The sequence below is a fragment of the Lepisma saccharinum genome, chromosome 4, assembly GCF_977018435.1.
Source record: "Lepisma saccharinum chromosome 4, izLepSacc3.1, whole genome shotgun sequence".
NCBI classification, from domain to species: Eukaryota; Metazoa; Arthropoda; class Insecta; order Zygentoma; family Lepismatidae; genus Lepisma; species Lepisma saccharinum.
Window position 1 is genome coordinate 58,482,665 of NC_139232.1, and position 14,444 is coordinate 58,497,108.

General features: G+C 39.7%; 1 protein-coding gene across 7 annotated transcripts in view; it reads right to left on the reverse strand.

The window, feature by feature from the left end:
• nemy (cytochrome b561 family member no extended memory) overlaps positions 1–14,444 on the reverse strand; it is a 316,467-nt gene that overhangs the window by 161,449 nt on the left and 140,574 nt on the right. For 2 of the 7 annotated variants that reach the window (XM_083120539.1, XM_083120542.1), the window contains exon 1: positions 7,052–7,938. The exons of 1 other annotated variant lie outside the window; for it this stretch is intronic. In XM_083120539.1, the coding sequence (XP_082976665.1) occupies positions 7,052–7,224 (173 nt within the window). In that variant the 5' untranslated portion in view covers positions 7,225–7,938. Of the gene's footprint in view, positions 1–7,051; positions 7,946–14,444 lie in introns of those variants that run through there. 4 more of the 7 variants (XM_083120541.1, XM_083120538.1, XM_083120537.1 and 1 more) reach the window with 4 other exon arrangements.

Below are 14,444 nucleotides of genomic sequence, written 5' to 3' on the forward strand. Positions count from 1 at the left end.
ATAAAATGGAAACTGGTATTGAAACTATAAAAAACCCATGGCTCAACATCCTCTACGAACCAGAGCCTGCCAATCGGCTTTTCCATTGAGTCACGCATGGTCAACGCATCGTGTTCCTTCGCCGCTGTTTCCTGGCTTTCTGGGCCGCAAGCTGCTACTTCTTCTTTTCAACTGCCTGGGGCTATAATCAGAAATCGAACCAAGGACCGTTCGCATCAAAGGCAAGAGCGCTAACCAGTTGGCGACACGGGAGCCAGAAAAGTGGTACACATTTTACATATATCACAACATTGCCGTCTGAGTTCATATAGTTCGCTCAGGAAACGAGTGTGTTTCAGACTCGCCTCATTGACCTGGTGTCCCACAACAATTTCTTGCATATATAACATGAGAATCTTCCTTTCAGACTGCCACAAAGGGAGGCACTCTAACGGTGCGACACTACAGAACTCCATTGTTGGATATTGCAGTGGTAAAGCAGTAAAAGGGCCGTGGAAGCAGTTCTTATTTCAGGAAGTAAGAGCAGGATGAACAGCGATTTCGTATTTACAAATGCACTTTGCTGATCAAATTACAGCAATTGGTAGCCAACCAAAGCAAGCAGACAATACACCTTTCCTGCAATCTATAGTGTTTCTCACACAAAAAGGAGGTAATCTTGCTTTCGTGCAGTAAATGTAGTACTGGAAGCAATAGCGAACAGTGAGTTTCAGAGAGGAGTATGCTATTATTGGCAGAAATGGACACCTTGGTGACGAGTGCGTTGGGAGCTTGACTCACCAGCTGACCATCCAGACCAGCGTTTCTCAACCGCCGGCCTGCTGTCCTGGTTTGCCACTTGCAGCCCGAACTGGCAAGCACATGTAAATATCACCTTTTGTTTGGGGTTCACCAGCAATGAGGAAATTCCTTCTCGTCAGTGCTGGTGAGAAATCAATGCCGCTGAGGAAACTGTCACCCGTGCAGACGCCAAATTCGAATTACACTCGTGGGGCCGTACTCGATTGATTGAGTTGGTGTTTTAAGTCCACTTTATGCACAGTAAGGCTATTAGGACTGGACCTACAGTTTAAAGTTGGATGCGAACCACTATGTGCCGCCACCGGGTATCGAACCCGGGAACCCTTGATTACAAGGCGAAGAAGCTATCGGGGAGGCCGGGGCCGTTCTCGAGTTAGGACCGGAAGGGTAAAGCAACTTGCAGCCAGAGCTGGCAACCACATAAAGAGATGGCCTTTTGTTTGGGTTTGAACTGCGATAACAGGAAATGCTTTCGTGACGGTGGTGGTGAACGGTTGAACGATCTAAGCGGGGTGCGCCCTTCCTGCTTCCAAATTTGGAGTTTGACGGACCGGCGCCACAGTCAATTTAATTCATTGACAAATATATTGAAGTGAAAATATTCTGATTAATTGGAATTTTTGGTGTCCGAAATTGAACATGACCATGAAAATCAGCACTTGCCAAATTAATTTAATGATATTGGGGATTGGAAACCAAATTTGTCAACAAGCCTACACATAATCGAACTAATACTCTATGATTTTATGATTATGCTATAATTTATTTATTAACATTAAATTTCAAAGGTACGTACATATTAATTAAAGTATAAAGTTAAAAAAAAACTATTACTATTTACGAGTAAAATTGTTGGTATCGGGGCATCAACTTTTAGATCTTGATTATGGAATGAATGAACGGACTGTGACGTACTGTTATGGAATGAAGCGCGTTTCTTTTCATTCCTAATATGGGTCTGAGGTGAGGAACTTTCTTGGTTATTTCTTTGTGAAAGAAACTACGCCCTTATCTTTCTTATCAGAATGCCTTATGCTAATGACATTTTGTATTCAGGTTTAATGATACATAACAGCTCAGAAATATTTATGATCGAGATGTAAACAAGAATCAGAATCAATGCAATGTTATTTCGTGCTTGAATATTTTGTCCAAGGTCACACATTCCTTTCCTTTTAGAAATGAACTTGCAATTCTTTTCATGCAACAACTTCGTGATCATCCACTTGATACTAGCCTCTAACATTACGATCTGTATTACGAATTGGGGAAGTTTAATAGCCTGTATAACCAAAAAAAGGTTTTCATATTTTCATGCCCAATGCTCTGGTATTGAAGTGCTGCGTAGGCCTAATTCTAATTCATGACATTAGGCTACAGAGAGTAGAATCAACAGTGTTTCATTATGTTAAACGAGGAATATACTGTGTTTATTCCATGTGTATATATTATGAAGGAGTGGTTCTCTAAACATTCAATTAATAATACATTCTAATTATTTTAATATTTATTTTATATTCTCATTTTTAATAGTAATTTTATTAATAATTTATGTGTGTTTATATAGCTTATAAATAAAGCATGACACTGAAGTTGTTAGGAAAAGTAATTAAAGCTTTGTAAGCATTTCTTCAGTTTATTACAATTCTTTGGTATCGAATTTTGATTTCAAGGTAACAAGAAAGCTATTTTATTTACCAATTAGAGGCCTTAATTTAAAAGAATCTTCCACATACTTTACTACGAAGAAGGGCGCTTCAAACCCCTCCGAAATACCTTTATTTTTTTTTTGCAAGTAGTAAACCTTCAAACACTAAATATGCAGCCTTAGCTTACTTACTCACTTCCTTTATATAGCAATATTTAAATTGCAATGCGTCTTCTTCACACAATTCTTGATTTTTCAAATGGCTCCGATAGTGAAAATGGATTACCAATTGGGAAATATACAATGCAGATATTTTCCCAACTTCTAGGGATATCGCAATGATATATGCTTACAGGCCGAAACCAAGTGTTAGGTAATAATCAAAATTTAATTATTGATAACAACTAGTTTGAATCAGTCTTCAAATTCAAGTAGGATACTTAGAACCTAAAACTAACAAATAAAAGTGATATTAAAGAGGAAATTAAAAGCAGACTTAATTTAGGAAATGCGTGTTATTTTTCTTCTCGTATAATATCTAAGAAACTAAAAGTTAAAATATACATATATGTGTATGTGTGTGTGTATGAGAGAGAGAGAGAGACTGATATTAAGATATATATAGAGTTTACAACATTACTTTGGAACAAGAACTCAATGAAACATACCTAATTATTTCATGCGACAGAATCCAATATCTTTAGCTCATGCAAGTTGACTTAATCAGATCTCAGATCTTGATTTGACTGCTGTTATTATTAATGGGCGAGACGAACGCTTCCGTCCCTCCCTTAATTTGAGCACTGCCCCTCACGAAACGCCAGTTCTACATAAATATTTCCAGTTTCCTTCCGTAATTATTAGAGCCCGCCACTCCTCGCCAGTTAGAAGACGGAACAGGCAGGTATAGCTGTGGACGACGGGAGGAATACACACGCGACGTTATAAATGCACGCCACGTGAAATAAAACATGCATAAATTATTTTACAAGCTTAGATTGTTCGGAATATCTTTACTAAGAATAAATATTTACAAGAGCAATTAAAAGAAAGTATAAATGATAATTTGTGACAAAATTACACCTTCCTATGCGATAGTAACCTCAAAGATGGTACCAGTAGTTTATTTTAAAGTTTGGAAAGAGTAACACAAAATGGATTTATTTTGAGCTTATAATAGGTATAAGCAGCGACGAAGCCAAAAAAAGGCAAGGGGTGAACGCCCCTTATAAACAAGAGACCAAATATGTATTTATTAACATTTTTGGGTATGTAAAATGTGACTACCACCGGAAAGAAATACCAGCTCTCCTTTTCCGCTATATTTTTCCTGTACCGTCAATGACTACTTGTACTGAAAACAGAATAGGAGTCGTTTAAAATTACTAATTTTCATGATTTTCACAAATTAATTATAAGTGGTTAAAGCTATTGTCTTATAATCTGCAATTCCTGTGAAGGCGCATTGTGGTTCGTATCCTTCTTAGAATTGTTGATCCAGTACCGATTAGTCTGTGTATAAAGTAGACTGAAAACCATAGGCGTCCGGTGGGGGTAGGTAGAACCTTTCCTTCAACCCCTTGGAAATAGGTATTGTTCATTTCAAATTAAAAAAAGGCAGATAGCTTGTTATTTTAATTGTTAAAACAGAAATACAGTTCGTTTAGTTGTATTCGAACAGAATTCCCAAAGTAAAAAGAAAAATGTGATAGAACTAAAAATTGACTGTAAAATACAGGAAAATAAATAAAATATTTTCATATCTTACCATTTAACTTACAGAATAAACTAGTTTATTATTTTTGTTTTAAGCCTACTTTATGCACAGGAAAGCTAATCGTGGTTGGACCTACAGATTAAAGTGGGTTCCGAAGCACTATGTGCCTCCACCGGGTATCGAACCCAGGACACCTTTATTACAAAGCGACGACGTTACCACTACGCCATCGGGGAGGCCCCACAGAATAAATGGTTTCACGGTTTTCAAAACTTCAAAATTAGGTTTTTGTGAGAGGTAACAATCATAACGATAATAATAATTGTTGTTGCTATTTCTACTGTTCAAGTCTTATTTGACCTCTATCCCCTAAATAAAAGAATTAAACCAATTTTCTTCAAAATCTAAGTATGTTAACAGGTTACTCTGAATTATTTTAAAAATATTATTTTTGGAAAAGAACAAGAAATCAGAGTTCACGGTGATGAAATGTGCGTGACGGGAAAATTGTTATGATTCGCTGTTATGTCTAAAAGAAATAAGTCACCGGCACGATCTACTGCAGTAGAGAAGTGGAGCTTACCATTCAAAGATATTGAACTATTTTCCAGCTCCCTCTCGCTCCCTCTACAAAAATCAAGTTTTAATAAACTTCCGTGAGAAACTTTTAACTTACTTCAGCTATTGTTTACTTTGTTGGAGAAGGTGCAGATGGAATGCGGGCAACCATTCGTGACGCTAACAAGACCAATGCAGCCTGTTCTGTTCTCGTGGAAAGGAATCGGGCACAAAAACCTTCTCTAAAAGTCAGCGTGACAGAAACATCATAAAAAGAAAAGAAGTTTTGGTTAGTCCTGAGAGGAATCTAATGCAATCGATAGCAAGGGTGGATTGTAGTAGGGCAGTGGCCCCAATGCCAACAGGGTCAGAAAAGGATTAAGATGGTTTTGTGTTCTGGCGGCAGCGGCAGACGTTTTAGCGTGGGAGGGCCACTGGGAAGTCTAAGTCTAAGATTTGCATGGGCCACAGCTTCAAATAAATATATATATATTTTGATATTCAGAATAATCCAAACAAAGGTGAATTTTCCAATAATAGGAGGTATAAGTATTGGAATAAAATTATGCACATTCAAATGTTGCATTGAGAAAGTGTTATCCATGATCCAGGGGATAGGACACCATGCTTCGAAATTCGAGATTCCGGATTCAAATCTTGTAATCTATAGATTTAATTTTATTTTAATGAGTGGTATTTTCAGAAGTGTCAACCTCACTTCCACGTTTTACACCCTGGACTAACGAGGCTCTGGCGATTGGACTCACGTCAGAGCCATCCTCTGTGGGGCCTACGTTGTGTCAAGTCCATGTGCGTTTGTGATTGTCTTCTCATCAATTCCATTATCACCAATGTTACTCGTCGTGGCGATTAGCCGAAAGTGAAAGAAAAGCAACGAAAAGTAACCAAATCAACCAGTCAGTTTATTTTAACACTAAATTTGCCTATTATGTTTTGGAAAGGCCAACCAGCCTCATTTTGAGTGGGCGATGACCCATTCAGCCCCCTCCCTGGCGCCACTCTCTACGTGCTGTGTACAGAAATGAAAATAATGAATTCGTTAATTTTGGAACAGTCACAAGATACTCCTTTTATCAGACTGTACTCCATTTCATTAAAGTATGTATGTAAATGAACCATGACCTCACTTCCTAATAGGTCAACGGTATAAGAAATACAATCAGATGATTGACGAAATCTATCTTTCTTTCGCATTTCATGCTACATGTAATGAATGTTTCATTTCAGTGACAACTAATATACAATTTCTGAACTGAAGGAAGATGAGAAAACTTAACGTTGAATGTAGCCACAATTATAAATTAGAATAGCACGTAATTGTTTCCTCTTCAATTTCAATAGCCGTGTCGAATTATTCGAACAAATTACCCTCTTGTCACGTATGAAATAAATAATCTAATCTTGATAGGTCATTTTTGAGAATGTTTAGGTCATAAACTTCTGAGACCCAGTAATAATAGATCCGTTGAGATGTCACACCTGACGATTTTTTCTTATTGTAATGAAGTTATGTAAATGTTATTTCTCTTTAGTATTATTATATTCATAATCAATTGGATCTTAAAGTACTATCTTAATTTTATTTGAAAGTAGTTTCTTACTATAACGAATTTCACGATAGACCTTATTTCCTCATTTATGATGTTGTTTCTTCATGTTATTAACATGATTAACCAGGAAACTTCAACAGTCAACATGCGTGCAATCGTTTCTGATCTACAAGCATTGGAACCTTAGTTTACGCCGCCCATTTCTACTAAGTTAACCGCGATGTGTGGACAATGATAAGCGGATAAAATAACAAACATCCATTTAATCTTTTGCAATTTTGCAGAAAATCAGCGTGTTACGAGAATGCTGTAAAAAACAGGTAACGTGCAAGAAATTTTGATTACACGACGTATCATAACCACATAATCGAAACCAAATGCAATATGTATGTATTCGTGACTTTCATAATCTTCTTGTTGAACACTGAATGAATAAATCGATGCAATAGTAAGCCTATGAATGACATGGAGGTCGTTACTAGAATTCTAAATTGGCGAGAGCTTGTCTGCGGGGGAGTCCACTGGGGGGAAAACCGCCCTTTAAAAAGGGCCACCATAACATTGAGAATATGGTTTAATTGAAAGTGTGGCCTCACGAGTTAGCCGCGGGCCTCGAAAAAGCATGTTGAAATGTTCTTCAGAGCACACACAGTACTGCATTTTCTAACAAGCTTGCTCTTATCATAACACACCATATATACACACTGGCACAAAATATAGCACATGCAGACAACATAAAAACAAACTTTTACTTACTTTTTGCCACTACCAGATCCACCCCCTCCACCACTCGATAGCCCGTCGCTCGGGGTGACCGTGACTGTTGTCGGCGGCGGGGGGAGGTCGTCCGAGGGGTTGTCGCCGTTAGGGCTAGGCGGGGATTTGTCAAACTCCGCCATGGGGGCAGACTCCGTCAGGGAATTCTCCATATCTGTGGTGTTTGTCGATGAGCTCTTCAGCTTGGCGGTTTTTTATGGCACACCCTGTCTCCGAAACGAAACGGAATGCGTTCGGTTTTTTTTCTTTGTTTTCTTGGCGTTTGTTTTTGTTTGTTTCACACCCTCTGCGATCTGCACAGAGTTATATCACTGGTCACTTCACAGTAAACACAATCACGCACGAAAAAAGCGTGGTTTCCAGTATGTGTCGAGCTGCACACACGCGCGCACTGTCGTGGAAAATAATATCCTTCGATTTGTTCTCTGTGTCGCGCTTCTCAACACTTCCTTTACGTTATCCGTAGTTCTGCAGACCCAATTCTTGAATCACAGGTCCCGCATCACCAACTGGGCATTGGGAAACGACACTGCACACTGCATCAGATTCCGCTCGCGTTAATCTGTTACGGAGAAACGAAAGCAGAAAAAAAAGGTACTGAAAAATGAGCGAATTCACCGTCAACTTTCTTCTCCGATCACCCAAGCAAGCATTGTTTCCCCCATAAGGGCAAAACAAACCAAAAACTTCAGATAAAGGCGCTAACCGAGTCCGCGTGGGGAAAAAAAATCGACGAAACGAAAACAAAACAAAAGAATATCGCAGCAAGTTGAATGTCGCACGACGCACTAGAATGGCGGTTTAATCGTAACTGCTTGTCCCCCACAGCCGCGCCGCAGCCAGCTGGTCGATGTGCAATGAGCCAGGCCTATTACGCTCGAACACATGCACACACGCTCCCAGACTACTTCGTTCGAGCAGCGAGCGCTGACAGAAGGTGGCGCTGTGGAGCTTCCGGTGCTACGAGAATGTAAACAAGCGTGGGACACAAGACTTTCTCTCGTCAGGAAATTCTGTCGAGACGGTACTGGAACTTCGATGCAAGTTCACTTTACCTTGCATTTTTCCAATTCTTTCAATTTATCGAATTGGTGTTATGTTTACGAGCCATTAGAATGTAGACACTTTAAGACACACACAGAAACAGACAGAGCGGTAGAGAAGAGACATACAGAAGGGATAGAGAGTAGGTGAAAAGAAAATATGCAAAACAGGATGAGGGAGAGAGACAGAGAAATATAGAAACGGAAAAGAGGAAGAGAAAACGAGAAGGATAGGGAGAGAGAGAGATAGAAAGAAATATAAATATAAAAGACAGATGGAGATACAGAAGGATGAGAAAGAAACGAAACAGAGAGAGACACACACACACAGAAATGAAGAAATATAAAGAAAGCGAGACAGGTTGAGAGAGGCACACATGTAAAGAAAGAAGACAGACAGAGAGAGGGAAGAGCTGAAAGAGAGAATGAGAGTGAAATAAAAGAAACGAGAAGGATGAGAGAATGGCAGAGAAAGAAACGAGACAGAGAGAGTGAGAGATAAAATGAGACAGAAAATGGCAGAGAAAGCATAGAAAAAGTAATGATCAAGAAGAAAGGGAGGATGCACAAAGAAAGAGATACCAAGCCCGAAAAAAGAAGATAAAAAGAGAAACAGAAAAGAGTCACAAAGAAAATAAAGAAGAGAATAAGTAGCCTTTTCTTATTCCAGGGAGGTTCAGAGACCCTTCCTGGCCCATATCAGTTTGTATTTGGATACATAACAACGCGAATGAATTCATTATAAAGTGCTCGAGTGACAAATGAGCTAATAATAAATCAATCTAATATTATTCAGCTACAATATTCAAGAATACAATTATCATTAGACATATGTTGCAAAAGCCATACCCTTTCTATTCGATCCCTTTAGTCACTATGGTCAATTCATTCATTATTTGTTACTCGCAATCACTGATCGTATTTTTCGATCATAATAATCACATGCATGCGTGGAATTGTGTGTATGAGTAAAAGTAACGATATTAAAAAAATGCAAAAGAAAAACATTTCGGCATAATAATAATAAAAAACAACATTATGAACATGTTGGACATTTTTCATTGCAATGACCAAGATGTAATGATTCGTGTCTGACCTAATTATTTTCTTGTGTTTGTTTCTTATTTTACGTCGCATTTCTACCTCTTTGGGCTAATCACGGCAATGAGGTACATTGATAGGATGCAACTGATGAAAGGACAACATAAATGAATGCTCAGACCCCAGACCGGACTCGAACATGCAACTCTCTACGTCCAGATTAAAGTATTGATTTAAAATATATTTGTGTGGATTGCAGTTTAAAGGTAGGGTGTTCTTAGCAGGGAACAGAGTTCATTTTGGTTCAAAATTTCACAGTTTGACTTCGCCCTCACCCTCATACAATCTTAGTTTACAAGTCTTTAGGAGGTTGAGAGTGAGCTATCCTCCGGAGGGTGTCCACCTATGACAGCGAATTGTGTTCGAAAGTGGAGTTGATAGTTGAGGGCACTTTTAACAACCTGGATTATCTTGGTTTTCCGTGAACCAAGAGACTGTAATGAATTATTGCAAGGGATTCACTCAACTGCTGGTGCCGAATATCTGTCATATATATATCACTAGTTCGCTTCTCTTTTTTAAAAGAATAAACTTGGAGATAAGCAACATTGCTACCGAAACATGGCCACATCTGAACAGGGTTTGCAACCATGATAACACATCCGCCAACACTCCTGCAAGGAGAGTCACACTCCGCTGCCCTTTCCACACGCTGGTCTCCCCTCCCAACAGCCTTTTTAAAGATTCATGCAAGAACGGGGCAAAAAAAGAGGAAAGGGAATCTCTTAGGACCAAACCAAGCTTCCTCGCTCGCACTGGAGACAGTTTTTCAGCGTTCCTTCCTTCCTCTAGGTTAAAATACGACATGGCACTGCACTTTGTACTCTGGACTCTTGAATACTGAACACCCGGCGAATGCAACGCTAAGCACGCGCGTGCATACACACAAAGTGTCTCGGAAAGAGAATAAAAAGAGACCAGTTTGTAACACGTTCCAGCCGCAATTTGACACAGTCTTGAAACTGGAACATACGACGAGGTAGTCTCTTTCTTAGAACGTGCTCCAATGTAGCGTTTCTGCACTTGGAGGATCATGTGGCGTGTTGGGGAGGTTTAACGGCGTCCCCTAGCTGTACGCCTCTGTTGGCTCGAGGAAGTTAACATGTGGTTACGGCACCAGTGTTCATTTCCTCCATCTCACGTAAAGCAAGATTGAAAGGTCTATCACTGCTTGCTTATATTCTTTCAGCAAGAGGAACTTACAATGCGACAAGCAGGCAACAAGCTTTATTACATTCCAAACTTTAAAATGGAGACGGAGGAGTTCTTTCAGTCAGTGGCCTGCCAAGGATTTTCGAAGGGGTGGAGGGTTACGTATTCCTTTTTAGTAGTCAGCCCTCATAGTTCCATCTTTTCCTGTCTCTGACTTTCATCTTTTAGGATAACTGGGCCAAATGGGGGGTTATGACCCCACCCCACCCCCATTGGCACGCCACTGCTCTCAATTTAAGTATGACTCTCAATGTCAGTTTTAGGCCGATGACGTACGAATTTGGGGTGGCAAAATTTCGTTTCATACTAGTTTCAGGAAAAGGTTTGGTGGCGGTGGGTGTTACGTATAAATATTGTTAGTCTAAATGCCAGACCTGAAACAAACATCTATAATTGTTTCCCCAGCTATCTTCTATGGACATGAGTTGTATATTTTTGTACTCGCCAAGCCTGTTAGTGTTTTCTGTTCAAAAGCTATGGAGCTAAATATGCATGTAATTTCAAACTTATTCTACGTTATATTTTTCCTTCATGTGTAACAAGATGAGACAATGTATCCCATCCCAGGATAATCATTTGTAGTATTAACTGTTGACTGGAGTTGTGATGATTTTCGGTGATTTGAGTTTGTGAACCTCTTCTCCGTTTAAACTAATTAAAAATGCTGCTTCTTGTCACCCTTACTGGTGCAGAAATATCCTTTTACCGTCGGCTGCAGATATTTTCCTGGTAAATCGTTTCTAATCCTAAGATTTCAGAGTAATATTCCTTCGCCATAGCTGTCACCAGAAAGTTGTAATCGATACACATGCTGACCTATTTCTGTTAAAATCTAGAATCAGTTAACCTTAAGGCGAAGAGTGACAGTTTCGCACCAGCAATATCGTCGGAACGGGCACTACTACTGAAAGAAACAAATCATAGCATGGAGAAGTATGTTGCAAATGGGAGCGGTTTCTTAAGTTGATTTTTAAGCTAGTTTCGAGTTTTCCTAACACAACCAAATCTTCAACCTGTCCTTTTTCCGTTCATGTGTTTTTGTACACCATCGGAAGGTGTGATATTCCCAAGCAGAACAGTAAAATAATACCCCCATAACCTTAATGCTCAGTTTTTCTCCTCCTCCGACCATCCTGCTCACAGACTACTGCATTTCATCTACTGGATCTGTCACTGTATACGTCGCAGAAGCCATACAGACACTCACTTTCAGTTGTTTAGTGCCCCTTGGATTAAAACAATTGTTTCATTCTGAGAGGGTCTTCGTCCATTGCCTTCACTGGTTATACTCGAAGCAAATTTATGTCCATCTAACATGGAACTTTCTCCATCAGAAGTCGCTTTTCGGATTGTGTCAGAGATGTTGACAAGCCTTCTGCTTCACGGCTTGTAACCTAACCGTCACGCTTGGGACCGTCTTGTGCGGAAGACGGTCCCACGCACCCAACCGTCACGCCGGGGTGCTGCGAGAAACAATGGGATTCTAGAAAAGTGGAATTGCTTGCAGGCCCAAGCTTGTTCACCACAACACTCATTAAGGGTAATAGGCTGTTAATTCCAGAGTTGTAAGTCTCTACTATTTTGGAACTGTTAGCAGACCTTGTAATTGAGATCAATTTGATCGAAGAGGGTTAAGCGGAACTGTTACCGACGTCGAGTTCTTAAGAAATTGTTAATAAAATTCGCTCGAGAAGAAACTTGAGGAAAATGCAGACTCGATCAGGACTCGACCCCCCCCCTTTTTTGGGTCTCCCCAATGACAGTGGTAGCGTCGTGAATATCCGGTGGAGGCACATAGTGGTTCGAATCCCACTTTAAAAAATGTAGGTCCAGTCCCGATTAGCCTTACTGTGCATAAAGTGGACTTAAAAACACCAACTCAATAAATCGGGACTCGAACCCGGGTCCTTGCATACGTACTGCCAAAAGATCCAATCAACTCCGGGTTGGGACAGTCGCAATCGACGTCACCAGCAGAAGCAGCGCCACGGGCCCATTCAAGATCATGCGCACACTCTCAAAATGCAATTGGCAAATTTTGCGACATCATCCTCGAGCATAAGATGAACTAACTTGAGGCGAAGAAGCAAAACAGTAATATTTTTGTCCGGTAGGCTGACACATGCCACACAAAGTCCAGCGTTCATACAACGCATAATATTTCGATTGACGGCATTTACAAAAAAAAACAGTGGAAATCACTACATGTTGTCTCTTTATGTTATTGATCTTTATTTTTCTTTTCCATCTATATTTTCATAAATATCCCTATAAAAGGCATTTTACCCCTGCTATTTATGCTCGAAATCGGTTGTATGCCTTCCGAGATCATCTGTTAAGAAAAGAAGCTCCAGTTCATTAAATGTGAATGTGATTGAGGTTCCGTGGGAAGCCAACTAGGTGGCAGCAGGATCTCCATGTGTCCGGAAAGGTGAAAAACAATCAAAATTTTTAGTGTACATTTTCCAGTGAATTGAAATATCAAACAATGGTTTTCTTTATACATCCTTTCTCAGTGCTCAGGTAAAATTTGAAGCTTTTCTGTCAAAAGGTTCTCCAGATAATCGTGACCACAATTAACACGTAAGCTTACACAGACTTGTGAAATACAAATGTTAAAGACGCAGACTTAAGAACGGAAAGAAAGCGCAGAAACGTGCAAATAATGCGAAAGCAAATTCAGTTAACTTTTCTAACGAGAAGGGCAGTCGAGAACTCTTTCAAACTTACCTCTTCTCTCTCTCTCTCTTTAATAACTTCCCCTCTCCTTGGTAACCTCCGACCGAGCACATTCGCCGTTTTCACCTCTTTGATGCCATTGGCGCCTGCTCTGTTCAGGGACCTAATTAAAATACATTTTTCGAATGAAGTGGGTCATGAACAGAGGATAAAGGGTCCCGCGTGTAAGCTTTTTTGCACACGGATGATGGGACGCTGGGGATTATTATCTCTACCAGATGTCTGTGTCAGCAGGTGAATAAAAAAGGGAGAGAGATAGAGAGAAAGAGAGTGGTTGAAGATTAATTAGACCATCTTTTCATTAATATATTTTGACAGAACGAGTTGAATTACCATGCAAAAGTACGTGTAATGCGTGCAGTGGACGTGGAGGTAGAACTACACATTCTCAACCTCGGCTACAGCGAAAGCTTATCATGTCATTCAGAAAGTCGCTTATGCAGAGATATAGTCAGAAAATATCCCAAGATGTGATAATTTTCATGATAGCTTTTAACTCCCCACCTTCAGGTGGTTTCCGTGGCTGAGCGCGTTGAATGCTGGACTCGCGATTTTGCCACTGATGGTCCCAGGTTTGTGTCTTAGCATGGATATGGGTGTGAGTAGCACAGATCATCATCATTGATCCTCAATGTCGCGACTATCCTAAAGAGCCAGAAAAGAAACGTACAATGAGAACATTAATTTAAAAAATTTACCTCATTGATCCGACTGCCAAAGAGAGAGAGAGAGAGAGAGAGAGAGAGAGAGAGAGAGAGAGAGAGAGAGAGAGAGAGACAATCATTTTCCTGAATGCTTCATGCAGTGCACGAATCAACCTTCTTTCTTCGGGAGGGGAGGGAGGTGGATGCCATCTAGTACCGAATTCAAGCATAAACTGAAACTGTATAGGTTATGTTATATTTTACAACTGTATCCACTATCTTTTCGGGAGGGACACAAGGACACGAAAAGTAACATTATAGAAATATATGAATATATCTCCCCAGTATTTACTTTCCATTGTTGGTTCTAAAGCATTTTCATTATTTATCCATTTATTACAGAATTTTCCAAATACTTGCATAGATGTCTCGCTCTAGAACAAAGCTGATTTCATGGAACTATTTTAATTGAACATATGAACTTCCGAAAGCAGTTAATGCTCCATAACAGAAGCCCTGAAACACTGTAGATAACCTTATCCTGTACTCTATTTATTATTTTTATAAAGAAAATCAACAGGAACATGTACTTAAAATATTGCTAAGAATGAATATCTTGATACTAAGATGGAG